Raw genomic sequence first — 19,562 nt, forward strand, 5'->3', positions numbered from 1 at the left:
CCACCATCATCATCACTTGTGCATTTAGTGCCAGCACATTACTTAAATAAGTTATAAAATCTAAATAGGATGGGGGGGTCCTGTGCACAAGAGCTTGCAATCTAAACTCCCTGCAAGATGTCATTGGCATAAGATCCAAAGTACCAGCAGATGGGGGGGGGAGTACAAGATGCAGATTGGCTGCATTCCTCACTGCCAAAACCAATTTCCTTTAATAGGAAGGGGAGGAAGAAATTGTCTGTGGATCCAGAGGGTTTGGATTGCACCAGTTCATGGCTCCGCCCACTGCAACCTGAATTAAAGGGAATTTGCCTGATCTTGGTAAAAAAAAAAATGCAATGCCAAAAGGTGGCAGGAATGGGCACGGGGCATTGGAAACACACCCTCTGGGGGGTGGAGAATGGCATTGCCCCATCTGTCAGTCTGATGGAAAATCTGGGGTGGGCACACGACAGGGGAACATCACCCAAACTGAACCCTTGTGGGATGAATTGGAAACCCAATTGTGTTTCAACATCTAGTGGGACTTTCCCAAAAGAAGAGGGGCAGTTATACCAGAAAAGAGAGGGGCAACTTCATATTAACCCCCGTGGTGTGGGATGTTTGGGGGCAGGGCCCCCATAGTTTTTGCCATATAGTGTATTTCTCTATAATAAAATGCTGTTTGATTGTCATGCAGAACTGAGTGCTTAAAGGAGAACTAAACCCTAAAAATGAATGTGTCTAAAAATGTCCTATTTTATATAGTGAACTTATAGCACGAGGCTAAAGTTTGAGCTTGTCAATAGCAGCAATGATCCAGGACTTCAAACTTGTCACAGGGGGTCACCATCTTGGAAAGTGTCTGTGACACTCACATGCTCAGTGGGCTCTGATTGGCTGTTGAGAAGCTAAGCTTAGGGCTCGTCACTAATTATCCAGCAGAAAATGAGCTTCCCTGGCTGTAATATAAGCTGATGCTACAGGTTTGCTGATTATTCAATTCTGATGCTAATTGCACTGGTTTCTGTGCTGCCATGTAGTAATTATGTGTATTAATGACTAATCAGCCTTATATTGTGACATTTCTATTCTATGTGTACTGTATATTGTGAGTGGCTCCCTAAGCTCAGTAAGTGACAGCAGCACAGAGCATGTGAATCAGTGAATCAGCAGAAAAGAAGATGGGGAGCTACTGGGGCATCTTTGGAGACACAGATCTTTACTGCTAAAGGGCTGTGGTTGCCTTGGGCTGGTACAGAAGCACAAAACATCATGTACAACATTTCTACCTACTTCTTTAGTTACACTTTAGTTCTCCTTTAGTTCTTCCTTCCCATGATCCTGCACATATTTCCATATGCACATATACAATTCCCTGAGCAACAGGCTTTATATTCTCATCATTTTGAAGACAGAAAATTAAATATTTTTACACTCCATGTGTCATTCTCATCAGTCCCTGCCCCAGCGGAGCTCACAATCTAAGGAGCAGTTTAGCTGCCTGTATGTGTTTGGAGTGTGGGAGGAAGCCAGAGTAGCGCTCAGACCCCTATGTACCTGTATATACTGAGAATTTATTGATACTAAAAGACATTGGGATATGATTTCATTCTACTTGCTCCCACTGGTCTCCAGGTCCATATTACTCTGCATAAGACTCACTTACAGGTATTACAAAGAGCAGCACATTAAGCCCATTCAGTACATTAAAGGGATAACGTTTTATTTCCAGGGTATAAGAATACTCTTTCGAGTTGGAGGGTTCCTCGGTTCCCCCGTGCGTTTCTTCCTTTTGGGACTGGCCTATAGACTGCAGCTGGACAACATGTACCCTGGGACTGACCAAAGGTAAAAGCATAGGGGGGGTCGCCCTCAGGGGCTGAAGCGCTTTGTTTATAGGGTCCCACATGAAAGATCCAAGCCCCTCATTCTAACAATGCCCACACACAACTATGTCCAGCTCTTCACTCCTCACAGTCCAACCAATATGGGCCCCTGTCATAGTGAAGACTCCCCCCTACAAAGCGTTTCCGATCGGAGAATCCAGGGATCTGTGGGAGAGAGGAGCAGAGTGAGCCAGTGAGTATGAGGGAGACAGTGCCAGGCTACATACAGTTTTATTATGATCACTGCTATTTAGTTGCAGGCGCAGTGAAACTGTGAGGCCCATGGGGAAACCTTAGCAGTTGAGGGCCAGAAGCTTTTGTTTAGTCTATATTGGATACATTTCAGCTGAATGAGGGAAAACATTTGGGGGCCCTTTACCCACTGCCCGGAGACACAAGCCTGAGGATGTCACACGGGGTGCATATGCTATAGGTACATGGGATGGCACATCAGGGAGGACATGGGCAAATGATTGATCAGTGTATGGCCTTGTGTGTGTAATGTGTGTGGGATCTGTTGGGTGCAAGTTATTAGTAAGCCGCCTCCTACCAGATTTCCTTCTCGTGAGTTTCTTTTCTCAATAACCTGAGGGAAATACAGAATATGATGTCAAATATACAGTAGGAATCACTAGTGCCCCACAATTCTGCCGATGGTATTGTTCAGTACCACTGAATCCCCTGCTAACTCTGACCTGATATACAATATAGGAAATTTGGTTATTGTACCTTGTCAAAGAACCTGCTGAGTTTGACGGCATTGGAAGATCCAGCAGCCAGATTGTGTGTATTAGTACAGTCCTGGGCACACAGAGAACACACATTATTTATCATTCACTTTCACTGTTACACAAAAGATTCAATGACCCGCCTCTAAAAATGGTCCCCATAGGGCTGGTACCAAATGCTTGTGTTTAGGATTTTAATGGAGCCGTTTTTATTACCCAGCACAACATTTCAGAGCTACAAGGGCAGACTATAAAGCAAAATTGTGTTCCTTTACACTCCAGAGAATAAATGAATTTTCCCTGAATGCAGTTTCTGGGTCATGTAGTACATAGTATTTGGTCTATTCATTTGGGTCATATACCCACAAGATTAATCTCTTCAGCATTAAAATCCTCCGCTAGAAAGGCAGTTCGTGTCAGGACCTCATTGCGTTTCGCCTCTGGAATCTGGTCCAGTTTGGTTCCAATGACCAACAATGGGATCTGATTATCAGCAAACTGCTCTCGGTCATAGTCTCTGTGGAGTAAACCAAACAGGTTACAACAACTCAGGTCCTGGGTCTTATCAAGAGCATGTGGTGTCACTTTTAGAAGCAGCAGGAGAATTTCTACAACACAATGTGTATATGGATTTGACTATTCTACGGCTGCAAGACTGAGTGAGTGGCACTGACCCATTAGTGACTAGCACTCCAGTTGGCTGCAGGTCTCGGTTCAGGGCTTCTAATGACCAGCGATAAAGGTTCTGAGATGATTTCTTGTTTGTCAAGTCATGAACGAGGATGATCCCTTTAAGAGAGCTTTGTAGAATTAATACTGCAAGTTTGAGATCTCCTTGTCCCCTCTGTCCCCTTGTTCTTCCAGCACCACTCTCCTAGGTACTCTCTACAGTATTCTCCCCAAGATCCCCCGTGGCCTGATCCCCATTCTCCCATTTTCCCCTCATCCCATTCTCATTGGGATTCCCATGCCCCCTAGTCCCACTCTCCCTAGGTCCCCTCTGTACCTCTAGCCCCACTATTTAGCAACACAATGTTCTGCCCTCCTCTCAATACCAATGTAATTCTCCTACCGCCCACCTGTAGTTCACCAATCCTGCAAGCTGGTGGTGCGTTCCTTCCGTTGACGTTGATGTTTGGTGGCTGAATAAAAGGGGATATTCCCCGACTGCATTAATCGGAGTGTGTGCGGATCCGTTTCTTTTACACTCCTCTCAATACCGTCATTGTTTATAAACTGAATAAAGTACCCCCTCTTGTAAAATATAAGGATATTACAAGTTACCTAGGAGTTCCATGACCATATAAAAGCACAAGGCCGAGTGTTTTTATACAGGTCATGGAACTCCGAGGTGACTTATAATAGCCTCATATTGTGAAACAGGGGGAACTTTATTTATTATAATACACAAGTTTCAGTGAGTCATGTGACAGAAATGACATCACTAAGCTCTGATTATAACTGATATCACTAAGCATTGTTTATAAGGATATAAGTTACAGGATATTCATGGCTCTTGTGTATTATAAAGATATAATATGATACTAATGGCCTCTCACTCACCATTCACTGCATTATAAAACACAGCCCTGGTGCTCTTCACACTGCTGGCACTGCCAACGGAACCCCCCACGTCCCAGAGCTCAATGTAATACGTCTTCTCCTCCGGCGTCCCTTCCCTGTACTCGTGGAGCTGAGAAAGAAAATAAAATCTCTTATTGTAATTCTATACAACACTCAGCAACCAAATACAACCTGGTGCTCGACTGGATGGGACGTGCCAAGACCCTGTTGTAATCTTCTTCATACAAACTGCAAGGCACCCAGAAATAATTAAATTGATCCTGGGTGCCTTGGATTTTGCATTAAAAAAAAGTGTATTATAAGTAATAAGTAAAATAACAGGCGTGGGGTGAATCGGAGATAAAACACTCCCCAAAGAAGTCCAAACAACATGATAAATAAATAAATAACAGGGCAGCTCTTTGTGGAAGCCACATTCTAGATTCTTATTGTATTTGTACTGGAGGTGTGTGTGGGGAACAAAATGTTGTGACACTGCCTGAAAACTAAATAAATGAGACATTTCGTCTTTGGGTGGGAAGGAGACTGAATGTTGTTACTATGTGGGGTCCATGTGATCCTCTTTCTCTGTCTCTCTCTGCTGGGGGGTTGATCCTTCTATAGTCAGACACCCCCTCCGCTCCTCTGGGGGTTACACTCACCCGCACATCCACTGAGCAGCCAACTGTCCACGAGGGGTTCCCCAAAACCTGATTGTGACACAACAGATGCACCAGAGAAGACTTTCCGACTCCTGCAAAGAGACAAAGGTGCACTGGCTGTTACCCCTCCATACACACAATCACATGTGGTGCATCACAATATTGATTTTATTACAACTACAGAACAGCTGTGAGCTCTGGTACCCCATGTCCCCCCCCCTCTCTCTCGGGCCTCAATTTCCCACAATCCCACTCTCTCTGGGCCTCAATTTCCCACAATCCCACTCTCTCTGGGGCCCTAATGTCCCACAATCCCACTCTCTCTGGGGCCTCAATTTCCCACAATCCCTCTCTCTCTCTGGGCCTCAATTTCCCACAATCCCACTCTCTCTGGGGCCCTAATGTCCCACAATCCCAGCACATCTCAATGGAGCAGCTCAGCTCTGCACTGGGAGTCAAAACAGGCTCTGACAGGCCAAGCAGCCCAATAACTAGTGAGTGTCTGTGGCATCTACACCTGCCCCACTGACATTTGCCAGAAGCGACAGTCCGGCCAGGAGCAGCTCACCTGAATCCCCCAGCACCAGAACCTTCACTCTGTCCAGAGAAGCCATGTTTTTCCTTGTCAGACTTCTGGCCAATCCTGACACGTCTCCATTTCCACAAGTGCCGCCCCCTAAGCACCCCTAGCAACCTACCGTATGCCGCCCGCTGATTGGCGGTGAACCTTACACGTGGATTTTTTTAGGCCTCTAGATATTGGACTGCAGGAAAAATTAAAATGCTGGGCTGGCGGAAGTAGCGATATGGTTCTGCCCTTCAATATGACGCGGGACGAGCACAGCACTGTACTGCGGTACAGTCGGCCATTTCTCTTTCTGGTCTCTCGCGTGTTACTTGCGAAGAATTACATATTTGCCCTTCACAAAGATGGCGGTTGGCCTAGGCGGGTAAGACGTTGGTAGGATGCGCGGGCGGCGCTGACTGTTTACGTATCTGACCAGTGTGCTGGGAGCAGCATTTGTGAGGTGAGTGTGAGCCTGTGAGTGTGAGAAGATTTTGAGGTGAGTGTGAGTCTGTGAGAAGATTTTGAGGTGAGTGTGAGTCTGTGAGAAGATTTTGAGGTGAGTGTGAGTCTGTGAGAAGATTTTGAGGTGAGTGCTTCGCAAACTGCTGGTGCTGAAACTACATTTTATTGAGTGGTTTCATGTGACCGCGATAGACTGTCTGTACTCTGCTACTTGGCTCTAAAATGTCTGTTTATTAATATATGAGAGATAGAAGGAACTTTTCTACTTATTTATGTATTGGGCTTTTCTGCCCTTATGTTGCATTCTATTTGCCTCAGGGTGCCCCATGTCTGACTGCTGTACCTCAGGGTGCCCCATGTCTGGCTGCTGTACCTCAGGGTGCCCCATGTCTGACTGCTGTACCTCAGGGTGCCCCATGTTTGGCTGCTGTACCTCAGGGTGCCCCATGTCTGGCTGCTGTGCCTCAGGGTGCCCCATGTCTGGCTGCTGTGCCTCAGGGTGCCCCATGTCTGACTGCTGTACCTCAGGGTGCCCCATGTTTGGCTGCTGTACCTCAGGGTGCCCCATGTCTGGCTGCTGTGCCTCAGGGTGCCCCATGTTTGGCTGCTGTGCCTCAGGGTGCCCCATGTCTTGCTGCCGTACCTCAGGGTGCCCCATGTCTTGCTGCTGTACCTCAGGGTGCCCCATGTCTGGCTGCTGTACCTCAGGGTGCCCCATGTCTTGCTGCTGTACCTCAGGGTGCCCCATGTCTTGCTGCTGTACCTCAGGGTGCCCCATGTCTGGCTGCTGTGCCTCAGGGTGCCCCATGTCTGGCTGCTGTACCTCAGGGTGCCCCATGTCTTGCTGCCGTACCTCAGGGTGCCCCATGTCTGGCTGCTGTACCTCAGGGTGCCCCATGTCTTGCTGCTGTACCTCAGGGTGCCCCATGTCTGGCTGCTGTACCTCAGGGTGCCCCATGTCTTGCTGCCGTACCTCAGGGTGCCCCATGTCTTGCTGCTGTACCTCAGGGTGCCCCATGTCTGGCTGCTGTACCTCAGGGTGCCCCATGTCTTGCTGCTGTACCTCAGGGTGCCCCATGTCTGGCTGCTGTGCCTCAGGGTGCCCCATGTCTGGCTGCTGTGCCTCAGGGTGCCCCATGTCTTGCTGCTGTACCTCAGGGTGCCCCATGTCTTGCTGCCGTACCTCAGGGTGCCCCATGTCTGGCTGCTGTACCTCAGGGTGCCCCATGTCTTGCTGCTGTACCTCAGGGTGCCCCATGTTTGGCTGCTGTACCTCAGGGTGCCCCATGTCTGACTGCTGTACCTCAGGGTGCCCCATGTCTTGCTGCCGTACCTCAGGGTGCCCCATGTCTGGCTGCTGTACCTCAGGGTGCCCCATGTCTGGCTGCTGTACCTCAGGGTGCCCCATGTCTTGCTGCTGTACCTCAGGGTGCCCCATGTCTTGCTGCTGTACCTCAGGGTGCCCCATGTCTGGCTGCTGTGCCTCAGGGTGCCCCATGTCTGGCTGCTGTGCCTCAGGGTGCCCCATGTCTGGCTGCTGTACCTCAGGGTGCCCCATGTCTGGCTGCTGTACCTCAGGGTGCCCCATGTCTTGCTGCTGTACCTCAGGGTGCCCCATGTCTTGCTGCTGTACCTCAGGGTGCCCCATGTCTTGCTGCTGTACCTCAGGGTGCCCCATGTCTTGCTGCTGTACCTCAGGGTGCCCCATGTCTGGCTGCTGTACCTCAGGGTGCCCCATGTCTTGCTGCTGTACCTCAGGGTGCCCCATGTCTTGCTGCTGTACCTCAGGGTGCCCCATGTCTGGCTGCTGTACCTCAGGGTGCCCCATGTCTGGCTGCTGTACCTCAGGGTGCCCCATGTCTTGCTGCTGTACCTCAGGGTGCCCCATGTCTGGCTGCTGTACCTCAGGGTGCCCCATGTCTGGCTGCTGTACCTCAGGGTGCCCCATGTCTGGCTGCTGTGCCTCAGGGTGCCCCATGTCTGGCTGTTGTACCTCAGGGTGCCCCATGTCTGGCTGCTGTGCCTCAGGGTGCCCCATGTTTGGCTGTCTGGAGTAATACTCCATGGTGACATTATTAGAAAAAAGATGAAGCTTTAGGAAGGTTGGTATTTGTATTAAGAAAAGGCAGTATTCCTACTGTGCACCAGGCTCAGGGAATGACCGAATCATAAAGGGAGACCAGTAAACGTGCCAGGTAGGTAGGTAGGTTGTGTTATACTGGGGCTGCAGGGATGTTTCAGTAACATATTTCTCCCTTGTTGTTGTTAGTGGCAGGGGCAAGATGACAGACCCAGATGTGGCTACAGAAGTCCCAGCAGTGCTGAAGCGTCTGGCCAAGTATGTGGTGCGAGGGTTCTACGGGCTGGAGCACGCACTGGCGCTGGATATTCTCATCAGGAACCCCTGCGTAAAGGAAGAAGACATGATGGAGCTCCTCAAATTTGACCGCAAGCAGCTGCGAGCCGTTCTCAACACTCTCAAGGGGGACAAGTTTATCAAGTGCCGCATGCGCGTAGAGACCGCCACTGACGGCAAGACCACCAGGCACAACTACTACTTTATCAACTACAAACTGCTGGTCAATGTGGTGAAGTACAAGCTGGACCACATGAGGCGCAGGATCGAGACGGATGAGAGGGACTCGACGAACAGAGCATCCTTCAAGTGCCCCAACTGCTGCAGCACCTTCACCGACCTCGAGGCTAATCAGCTCTTCGACCCCATGACAGGTAGTCTCCTTAGGGCAACTTGTGGTGTGTCTGCACTGCTGTGTATGGTGACCCAAACAAATCCGTCAGTATATGAGAGCAGTAGCTGTGCAGTAACTTTTTTGCTCTGACTGGAAGCTGTCTGTGGTACCAGTAGGACGTGAGTGTATTAGTAGCACATACTCTTAGTTACACCACAGACATTTGATTTGCAGTCAGATCAAAGACATAGGGAACACTCCACACACTGCACTGTTTTATAGGAACCAATCAGCAGCCAGGCTGACCTGATAGGGAACTGAAACCTTCCTTTTCATTGTGTGACTGCAGGGCAGAAAGGCAAGGCCAGCTTGAATAAGCCCCAGACACTGAAACAACTTTGGTGCTTTTGGTTATCAGTACAAAGCGGACTTTCGGTTCAGCAAACGCCTTTTCGCCTTTCTCCTAGTGGGCTCTTTGCATGTCAAATTCAAGCTGAAGATTTGAAAAAAGCCAAGGGAAAGCAAGCCTTAACTATTATTATTAGGGATGCACAAAATCCTTGGATTCGGCCAGGATTCTGTCTTTTTCGTCAGGATTCAGATTCGGCCGAATCCTTCTGCCCAGCCGAATCAGTCTTAATTTGCATATGCAAATTAGGGGCTGGGAGGGAAATCATGTGACTTTTTGTCACAAAACAGGGAAGTAAAAAATGTTTTCCCCTTCCCACCCCTAATTTGCATAGGCAAATTAGGACTCGGTTCGGTATTCGGCCGAATCTTTCGTGAAGGATTCAGGGGTTCAGCCGAATCCAAATTAGTGGATTTGGTGCAATTATTATAGCAGTTTTGGGGGGAATTAAGCAATAAAAAAAAATTGGTGTTACTGTTCTTTTAACAAAGTAGCGTTTTGGGCTTATTTTCCACTTCCCACTGCCTCCTTTCCCAGGCTGTGCAGAGGGGCCGGCAGCATTAGGCTTACTGCACTGTAGCATAGGAACCAATCAGCAGCTAGGCTGACCTGATTGGGAACTTGTTTTTGCTTGTGTGAATGCAAGTCTGTGATTGGCTGTCCCCCTCCTACTACTCCTATTTGAACCACTGGCCTGATCCTTAGCAAATCTATAGGGAGCTCCGACGACGGACCTGTTTTTAAAAATAATATTACTTTTTAGACTAAAGTGGAACCAGAACCATATATTAATTATGACCTACACTGAGGAGGAGATTTCAATTTATAGTATATGTCTCCTTTCAATTCTGCCTTGACAGAAGGAAGAGGAGCTGTAAACATATGATTAAGTTTACACACTGTAAAAAAAAAAAAAAGTTATTGCAGTGTATGTGTAATATTCTTAAATCCTTTTTCACCCCAAAGTAATCCTACTTAATGTTAAATGTAAGATGGATTGTGGGCACTAATACAGTCTCTATATGATCATGTCCGTCTGTGCTGCTCCGTGCTCCTGTGTAGCAGACACTTGACTCATTACTTATTACCAGGCATCTTGTTGTGGGGTTGTTATTTTGGCATTTGAATGAAATGTTGTTTCTATTTGGTGTTTATAAATAGAATTCTTGTGCCTGTATATGTGTTCCCATGTCCTGTAGGAGTGTGGCCACTAGATGGAGCTGTGGGTTGGCAATACATAACACAGGATTTTCTTTCCTGGGGCGGAAGTTACAGGGAATTTTGTTTATCTTGCAGTGAATGAAAGATGCATCTCCTGCTGCTTCCCTGTGAGTCCCATCATTCTGAACCCTGCTCTATTCACGCTGCGGGTCTGCACCATGGTTCCACTAGTCCAGCCTTCCTGCCCCTCTCCCTCCCCTCCCCTGCCCTGTCCTTCTCCCACCTCTCTCCTGCACAGCTCCCTAATTGATTATTGATCCCACCCGTCCCTGGAGCTGGTGCCCTGCCCACTTACAAAGCAGCAGCAACACACACCGCTTTCTCCTCTTGTTTCTCATCATTGATTTGAGATGTTGTGCCATGCGAGGGTTAAGTGATCAGCACAACCAGACTGCATTGCAGTGACAGTGCCAATCCCTCAGTGTCTCACAGCAGCGCTCAGCTTTTCCTCTATACACAAGGTTTCTGCTTTCCTGTTGCCCTGTATATATTGTAATCCCCCAGCATGCATTGCCAACCACAGGGTCCATTCTCCTGCCTAAACCCCTGAGTAAATTTATCCCCATCATGCCCCTTACTGCACCTTCCTAACATATTATAGGCTCTCCCCTTTCAGCCTGTATCTGCCCCGCTTTCTCTTTTACTTGCCCCTGCCCCTGTCTCTCCTATGTCTCTGCTTATGGTTTGTCACTCTCCCCAGCTTCTCCCCATTCTCTTCCTGTGGCTGCTGATTTGGTTGCCCTCTCCTTCTCTCTGAATATCATCCCCTCTCCTCTACTAATATCTCTCTTTGTATGTATTCTCCCTTGTTATCTTTTTGTATCTTCTTTCTCTCTCAGATTTCTCTAATTCTCTGCCTCCCTCTCTCTGTCTATTCTCTGCCCCTCTCTGTAGTCTCTACTTTCTTTTCTCTCTTGAATTGTCTGCCCCTCTCACTCTCACTTAGTCTTTACTTTTCTGCTGTCTCTTCGGCCACTCTCTGTGTCTCTCTAATCTTCTCTCAGACACCTCCGTATTATTTTTTCTCTTCTGTCTCTTTCTGTCCCTTTTTCATCTTTTCCCTTCTTTGTGTCTCTCATTCCCTGGCCTGTGTCTGTCACTGCTTCACGTGTTCCATTCCCTTGTGTCACTTGTCCCACTTGTCTCTATGTCCATATTGAGCCTCTCGTTCCTCTCTTACCTTATTGATTTCTCTTCTCGCTTTTCCCTCTCTGTTGCTGCCGATTAGTCTTTCCCCCAATGCACTCGCTGCTACTGACTCCCCAGTGTTTGGCTACTGATCTGTGTCTCCCTCTAACCCAGTCACTTGCTAAAGCTGTGCATGTGTGTGTGTCACAGAGATCACTAGAGCTGCCCAGTCTATGTGTGTATATGTGTGTGTGATTGTGTGTGTGTGTGTGTGTGTGTGTGTGTATATATATATATATATATATATATATATATATATTTATGTATGTCTGCGTATTTGCCTTTTCCTCTATTCTCTCCCCCCTCCTCTCTTGGCTTCTCTCTGCCCTGCTGTGTGTTTTTCTCTCCTGTATAGCCCTGAGCTGTATGTGTGAATATACCCCCCTCCCCAGTAAGTACCACCAGTCCAGGTCATTATGGGCCATTCCTTTACCCCTGTATAATTACTCATGCCCAGAGCAGCACACACAGCCCATGACTTGCCAAACCCAATTATAGGACTTCATGCAGAGTTAAACAAGACAAATGCTGCCGGGGGGGGGGTCACAGTGTGACCTTGAGTTCTTTCCACAGCCCCCCCCCCGCACTGCTCTGAACCTCTGTCTGATGAGAGATGGATGCAAGAGAGGCCTCGCACTCAGCAACACCGACATGTGCCCCTTCCCATTAAATATTCACTATATCACTGAGACCCCTGTGCCTCTCTATACTGACGTCAACCTGATTCTCGCTTACTCACTCCTACACTGCCCCCCTTATTGCACACACACATACACACACGTGTATATATATATATATATATATATATATATATATATATATATATATATATATATATATATATATTATAATGAACAGTCCCGATACAAGTGTATGAGCTTGCCTGGGTGTAGATGAAACATATTTTACATATATAGTGAATAAAGTTCCCCCTCTTGTAAAGTATAAGGATATTATAAGTTAAGGAGGAGTTCCATGACCACAAGGCCAAATTTTGCAACAGGGGGTACTTTATTATAATACACAAGATTCAGTGAGTCATGTGACAGAAATGACATCACTAAGCTCCAATTATAACCAATGACGTCACTAAGCACAGTTTATAAGGATATCATTTACAGGATATTCATGGCTCTTGTGTATTATAGTTCAGATCCTGCAGCAGATTGTACTGGCTCCATCATGGCCAAAGAGGCTCTGGCAGTGCAGGATGTCCATGGCCCAAATGTTAATAATTAATTATGGATAAAATAACTGAATTGGCAGACATACTTATATATAATTAATGGCAAACATAAAACTGAGCATCATTAAGTCAAGTGGGTAGGTCCTTTTCCTTCCTATCAGGTTTTAACTTTTTTTGGCCACTTTGTCAGGAGTAGACTATTTGCTTACTCCCTGATCTTGGGCGGGGGTTAGGATGGACATCCTGGTCAAGGGAGTGGTTAAGAATGAACATTCTGGTCAGAGCAGGACCTATTAAAGGGGCATCCTGGTCAGGGTCGGGGCTGAGAATGGACATCCCTGTCAGGGGAGGGGCTAAGAAGGGACATCCCGGTCAGGTTAGGGGCTGAGAAGGGACATCCCAGGCAGGGGAGGGACTAAGAAGGGACATCCTGGTCAGGTGAGGGGCTAAGAATGGACATCCCAGGCAGGGGAGGGACTAAGAAGGGACATCCTTGTCAGGGGAGGGGCTAAGAATGGACATCCCTGTCAGGGGAGGGGCTAAGAAGGGACATCCCGGTCAGGGTAGGGGCTAAGAAGGGACATCCCAGGTTGGGGAGGGACTAAGAAGGGACATCCTGGTCAGTGGAGGGGCTAAGAATGGACATCCCAGGCAGGGGAGGGACTAAGAAGGGACATCCTGGTCAGGGGAGGGGCTAAGAATGGACATCCCAGGCAGGGGAGGGACTAAGAAGGGACATCCTGGTCAGGGGAGGGGCTAAGAATAGACATCCCGCTCAGGGGAGGTGCTAAGAATAGACATCCCCCTCAGGGGAGGGGCTAATGGGAATATTTACTTTTAGCTATGTGGCCAGTAAATGGTACCTGCTGATTGGCTGCTGTGAGTTAGTAGCCCTGGGGTTAAATGGGTGTAGGGTTGAAGCTTTCCTGCTGCTGAGAGATAGAACTAGTAATATTGTCTGGTTTGGGGGTCTGCATGGATCTTGCCCTTTCCCAAGTGCCTCTAAATCCATAGCATTTTATCTTAATACCTTAAAGGCCTGGGAGGTTCATATGTGTGAATATCCCACCCCAATCCCTTTACTGATCGACCCAATCTGTGCCGGGGGGAACCACAGACTCTCTGGCTCTGCTGATTGGTCGGCATGTGATTCTCATGGGGCCGCAGAGCAGACAGCAGCCTGGGGTAAAGTAATTGCTTTTAAAGTTTCTTCTTTCTGTGAGCACAGATTCCCCAGGGCCTCTTGCAGATCAGATAAGGTGCCTTTACCCCAGGCTACTATTTACTTACAGTAATATATATACCAGTCTTCCTGGTTCTCTACTGCTCCGCCCTTCTGATTGGTTACCCTCCCATGGCAAATCTGCCTCTTCTCCTCTGTTACATATTACATTACTTCCTGTGCTGATGGTGAAATCTCCTTTTCTCACTTCCAATGAATCACTCATTCCCCCTCTCTTGTTAGGGAATCCCATAACCTGACTGCCCTTACAGTAAAGAACCCCTTCCTATGCTGATGGTGAAATCTCCTTTTCTTTATGATCAATGGATGTCCACTTGTCATCTGCACCTGAATGGCTGAAAGCTTATTGGACAATTTGTTGCTACTCCCATGGGTTGCCACCTATAGGCTGGTGCAGAGTTGCAATAGATCCATTGAGCAGGTTTATCAGAATGGCAGTTTTCTTGTTGAAGTTCAATAAATTTGGTTCTGGCCCAATTTCCAAACAGAATGACAATCCTAATCTGCATATTTCAGTTTTTAATGCCACCAACAGTGACATTAATGCAGATAATTCTCTATGTACTGTCTGTCTCAGATCTGCCCAAATGGTACCATTCAGGTCCACCCAAAATAAAATCATTTCTGCAGAATAATGAACTGGATGGAGGATTTGGGGAATCAAGGGGTACAGCAAACCTCTTTCATGTGTAGGGAGTTCTGCCCATTCCTGTATATTACTGTACTTTCCTGTACATTACTGTATACTAGGGATGCACGGAATCCACTATTTTGGATTCGGCCAAATCCCTGAAGATTTGGCCGAATCCGAATCCTAATTTGTATATGCAAATTAGGGGCAGGAAAGGAAAAAGTGGGACAAAATTGGTTTACTTTCTTGTTTTGTGACAAAAAGTCACCAGAAAACCCGCCCTGCCCACAATTTGCATATGCAAATTAGGATTCGTTTCAGCCAGGCACAAGGATTCGGCCGAATCCTGCTGAAAAAGGCTGAATCCCAAACCGAATCATGGATTCGGTGCATCCCTATATTATACTGTACATTATACTGTACTGTACATTTCCTGTATATTATACTGTATATTTTACTATACTTTCCTGTACATTACTGTACATTAGACTTTACTTTACTGTATATTATACTGTACTTTCCTGTATATTACTGTACATTACAGGGCTATGGTGCCTGAGCATGGAAGGGGAATGACACTGAATAGATACATTGAATTGTTCATTAGCCTCTTTGTACTGCATTGGGCAACTCAATCATCTTTTTTGCATAAAAGACAGTATGTGTGTGTGTATGTATGTATGTATGTGTGTATGTGTATGTATGAACCCGGTGACACGTGTGATGCCTGTTGTGTATAATTGTATTACAAGTGCGGGGCCTTGGCTTTATATGAAATAAAATGAATATATAAGGAATGATAAAATGTAATGAATAAGGAGAGTCCAGGCCTGTAGGCAGTTCAGACATGTAGATCATTTCCATTGTATAAAGACACAAAGCCGTTCTGCTGACAGTTACATTGCGTCGGCGATTCTCGCAGCCCCCACGTTCATCCCGCTGTCAGGGACACGTTGGCCGCTCACAATGGCAGGAGAATATCCGTAGGCGTGCGCTTGAATAGCGGCTTCTATAGGAATGGATTGGCTCGTCCTTGAGACTCTTCGCTCCATTGTTCCTTTGTGCCGTCTGGTTGGTTTGTTTGAGCGGCACAAGGTACTGCTGCACATTCCTATTGTTCTGCATCTCTTTCTATTACCCAGAAGCCCAGTAACTACACAAGGCACTGAGACTCAATATAATGTGCCTTAATGTATGTACAGCCAAAGAGAACTGCGATTCACCCCATTTTTATGTTGTAGAAAGTCGCCCAATCCGCTGGCAGGTTCGTGCCCGATCTCCCTTACTCCTTTTACACAAGCCTATTTGTTGGTTATTTCCCTTTAGTAACTCTGCAGTCCTGTCTCTGCTCATTGTCTCTGCCCCAGGGATGTTCCGCTGCACTTTCTGCCAGACGGAAGTTGAAGAAGATGAGTCTGCGATGCCCAAAAAGGATGCCAGGACATTAGTCGCCCGCTTCAATGAGCAAATCGAGCCCATTTATGCTCTGCTTAGAGAGACCGAGGACATCAACCTGGCCTATGAAATCCTGGAGCCGGAGCCTACGGACATACCTGCCCTCAGGCAAAGGTGCTTACTCCTCCTGCTAATGTGCATGGCACTGCCCTCTAAACCCATTCCTGGGCTTTATACTGCACTCTGGGCAATCTCATCCTCATGTTCATCTGAATTGGGTCAGGGCTTGCTATTTGGGCTTCCTACTTCTGTATAGTCCTTATGGTCTCTTTGGGTTTTCCTGATACTGGCAAGTGAGAACCTCAGGTTTTGGTTCTTCATAGAAAATAAGCAAAACCCAAATTTGTGCCACTCCAGATCCACATGTTATTTCATTTTGGAACCTATAACGTTTACCTGTAGGGCATAAGCTTGTGTTACCTTTGTGTTTCTGCAGCAAAGAGAGGGCGGCAGCAGCAGCAGCCGGAGCCTCCGGTTCCCAGAAAGAGGTTTGGTCCAGCAAGGGCCCCTCTTACGAGGACCTGTACACACAAGATGTGGTTATCAGCATGGAGGAACAGGAGGACCTGCAGCGGGCAGCAGCCGAGGGCAAGACTGTGAAAGAGAGACCCATCTGGCTTCGAGAGAGCACCGTGCAGGGGGCCTTCAGCGACAGTGCAGAACTGAAGGATGGTGAGATGGGCACCGCGGGTATAATATACATTGTACGGCAGTCTGTGAAGGAAACTTGCAATTATCCAGTGGCTGCCAAGCTCTTCCTCTAGTCATTTTGGACCCAAAATCAGTCACTAATGCCTTTAAAGGGGAACTTTAATTTGTATTGAAATGTGTCCAAACTGTAGCGGGTGTTTGATCAGTTTGCTCAGTCACTGAGCCTTGTTATGAATCTGTTTGTCTAACGGGCATCTAGTATTGGGTACATCCCGCCATAGAATTGGGGCCTATGGGTATCGCAGTTGGAGATGGACTATTTGTGAGTCATGAAGAAAAACCATTGCAAGGAATTATGGGAGGGGCTAAACCTGTAGAAGGATCATAGTAGGATTGGCTCATGATAGGTTGGGATTTCTCTACCGGTATCCGTTATTGGGGGCAGTATAAAAAGGGTTTCAGTTTGTACAATGAGCCCCCACTACACGAATATTTCATGTCTTTACCCCAACTTTTATTTACTGCTATATTAGATACTGATCCATTCCAAGAGCGTGAGGAGAGCCGACCAATGGCGGATGAAAACGAGGAAGTGATGCAGGCGCTGCTCATTCATGAAAAGAAAAGTGCGGTGCCAGTTGGGGCTTCCTCTGCCCCTGCACCCAACACCGCGGCCGGCAGTGATTCCGACAGCGACACCAGTGAATCCGACCCAGACAGCCCGGCGCCCCGGCAGCCCATCAGCAGCTTTTCTCACACCTACGAAGAGGACGATGAAGATGACGAGTTTGAGGATGTAGCGAGTCACCCGACGGTCACTGTTGCTGGGCGCTCGTACCTGTACAGCCAGGTGAGTCAGCGCCCGGAGCTGGTGGCACAGATGACTCCTCAGGAGAAGGAAGTCTATATAGCGATGGGGCAGAAGATGTTTGAAGACCTGTACGACTGACACTTGCCCCGTCCCCCCTCAGGGGGTCCTTTGTGCGACCCGACAGCACCACATGCCCATTGGGAGCCGCTATATCTAGAGATGACCTTCAGCACCTTCCCACCGTTCATTTTATTTGCATCCCCGTTATTTGTTGTAGAATCGGGTTGTTGGCCATTGCGCCTGCCCAATCACTGCTGAGCGCATTATTGAGGAAGGAAAGATCTTTTTTATTTAAAAGAAAACAATTCAAATATTAGAGCTTCTCATGTTTTACTAGTGGGCTTAAGTCTAAAGGGAGAACAATTGCCCTGCTGAATGGGCCTGGAGGGGGCACCACAACTCCAATAGGAAATATCCTTTGTGTAAGGGACGAGTATTAAGTCTATTTAGTCTTCTGCCAAAACGCTCGTCTATAAATGACATTTTATTTCTCTTTGTGTCGCTTTCCACCCATCACCATGTCACATTGTATTTCCCAAGCACCCCCTCTTGTTTAACCCACTAGTAACCTGCTAGTAACCCCCTAGTAATCCCCCCTGTAAGACCCACTGGATTCAGCCCTTCACTGTGATGCTAATGGGAAATTGCAAGTCGCTCACATATAGACGGGCACATTATGGCATTGCCCATTAAATCATTGGTTGTTCCAGGGGCCGGGCAAAGCTTTATGGTCCTTCCCACTAAACCTTGTGACTTCTGTGGCTGAGACGGGAAAGAATGATAAGGAAATGTATTTCCATGAGCCAAACTTGACCCCCCCAATATAATATGGGAAACCCTGTAGGTCTGTGAATTAGTGCCCCTCCCCCCCTTTTTCCTGTAACAGAAGAGCCCACTGAAAGGTTTAACAGGCATTTGTCTTGCCCTCGGCTGTGCGGATTTAAAGGGCCACACCTTTCTACGAGCAGCTCTTCTCAACTTCGCTTTTTATACTTGTTTTCTGTTTTACCAGCAAAAACTGTTTTAGAGAGAATGTCGGAGCTGGGGGCGTCCTTACCCTGTTTTTATCTTCAGTTTTGTGAATTCTCTTAATAAAGTCGGTTTTCATGTTTTATAAATATGGAGAGTGGTGTTTTTATTAAAGGGATCTTTATATGACTATGAGCAGATGAGGTTTTCCAGTGTAAACACATTAAAAAGCTGCTGTATCCGGGTGCACATCAGGTATGCTCTGTGCAATACAATGGGTTTAGTTCTAACACAGATAAAAGCCAAATTCCATTCAAGTCTCTTTAGAATGAGCCAATAGAGAGTTTATAGGGCTCATATGCAGTGCCCCACGCAGTGTGCAAAGTGCAAAAAAAGACTGCAAGCCTCTGCGCTACTGTTCAGAGCACAATTACCTGTGGACTATCGCTTATATGTTGCTGCTGGAGGAGCAGATTCAAACTGACTGGTGTTCAGTGATACAGATGCAGTGACCAGTCAGGGAGACCAGTGCACGACCCAGACCTGCCACCCAGTGTATGTTCCCCGACCTGCACCCACTACCTGACCTGACTCATAATTAACTTACCTGCCCACCCAGGGCCCACAAAACTGAAAGGGACATTACTGTGAACTAGAAGTGATGTCACATTGCAGCCTAATCAGAAGGGGGAAAAATGTTGCCATAGCCAGATATTCAGATGGGATACCTGCAGGTAGGAGTGCCATCAGAAATCACAGGGCCCCATACAAAAAAATTTCCTGGGCCCCCTGGGCTGCGCCCACTGCAAGCCCCACCTACAGGTCCGCCCCCACCACACAGTAAAAAAACAAAAAAAATATTGGTGGCTAGGGTTCCCACATGTTAATAAAAAATAAAAAGATATTGGTGTTCAGGGCCCCCCATAAAAAAACATTTGTGGCCAGGGACCCCCATTAAAAATTATCGGTGGCTAGGACCCCACATGAGAAAATAAAAATGGTGGCCAGGCCCCCCCCCCACCACATTACAAGAAAATTGGTGGCCAGTGCCCCTTAAATGTCCATGCCTTCCCGAAGTCAGCAGCTCTCAGAAAGATGGGGGGCCCGGATAATCAAATAAGTGTGGCGGGCCCAGGCCCCCTTACCCTCGGAGCCCCCTACAACTCTCCCCCCTGTCCCCCCCTGATGGCTGCCCTG

General features: G+C 47.4%; 2 protein-coding genes across 7 annotated transcripts; one reads left to right on the plus strand and one right to left on the minus strand.

Moving 5' to 3' along the window:
* Positions 1–1,684: 1,684 nt before the first annotated feature.
* rabl3.L (RAB, member of RAS oncogene family-like 3 L homeolog) lies at positions 1,685–5,594 on the minus strand. 2 transcript variants are annotated; one of them, XM_018245800.2, is made up of 8 exons: positions 5,390–5,594; positions 4,822–4,913; positions 4,160–4,289; positions 3,271–3,385; positions 2,963–3,113; positions 2,598–2,669; positions 2,419–2,454; positions 1,685–2,033 (listed from the first exon to the last, which is right to left on the minus strand). In XM_018245800.2, exons 1-8 carry the CDS (start codon positions 5,433–5,435, stop codon positions 1,947–1,949), a joined length of 729 nt encoding a protein of 242 aa, XP_018101289.1. In that variant the 5' UTR covers positions 5,436–5,594; the 3' UTR covers positions 1,685–1,946. The 2 variants fall into 2 exon arrangements, with proteins under 2 accessions (XP_018101289.1, XP_018101290.1); XM_018245801.2 differs by lacking the exon at positions 2,419–2,454.
* A 116-nt stretch (positions 5,595–5,710) lies between these two features.
* Positions 5,711–18,514, plus strand: gtf2e1.L (general transcription factor IIE subunit 1 L homeolog). 5 transcript variants are annotated; one of them, XM_018244817.2, is made up of 5 exons: positions 5,711–5,849; positions 8,121–8,581; positions 15,787–15,988; positions 16,311–16,546; positions 17,059–18,514. In XM_018244817.2, exons 2-5 carry the CDS (start codon positions 8,134–8,136, stop codon positions 17,472–17,474), a joined length of 1,302 nt encoding a protein of 433 aa, XP_018100306.1. In that variant the 5' UTR covers positions 5,711–5,849; positions 8,121–8,133; the 3' UTR covers positions 17,475–18,514.
* The last annotated feature ends 1,048 nt before the right edge of the window (positions 18,515–19,562 follow it).

The sequence above is a fragment of the Xenopus laevis genome, chromosome 2L (genome assembly GCF_017654675.1).
Source record: "Xenopus laevis strain J_2021 chromosome 2L, Xenopus_laevis_v10.1, whole genome shotgun sequence".
NCBI lineage: Eukaryota > Metazoa > Chordata > Amphibia > Anura > Pipidae > Xenopus > Xenopus laevis.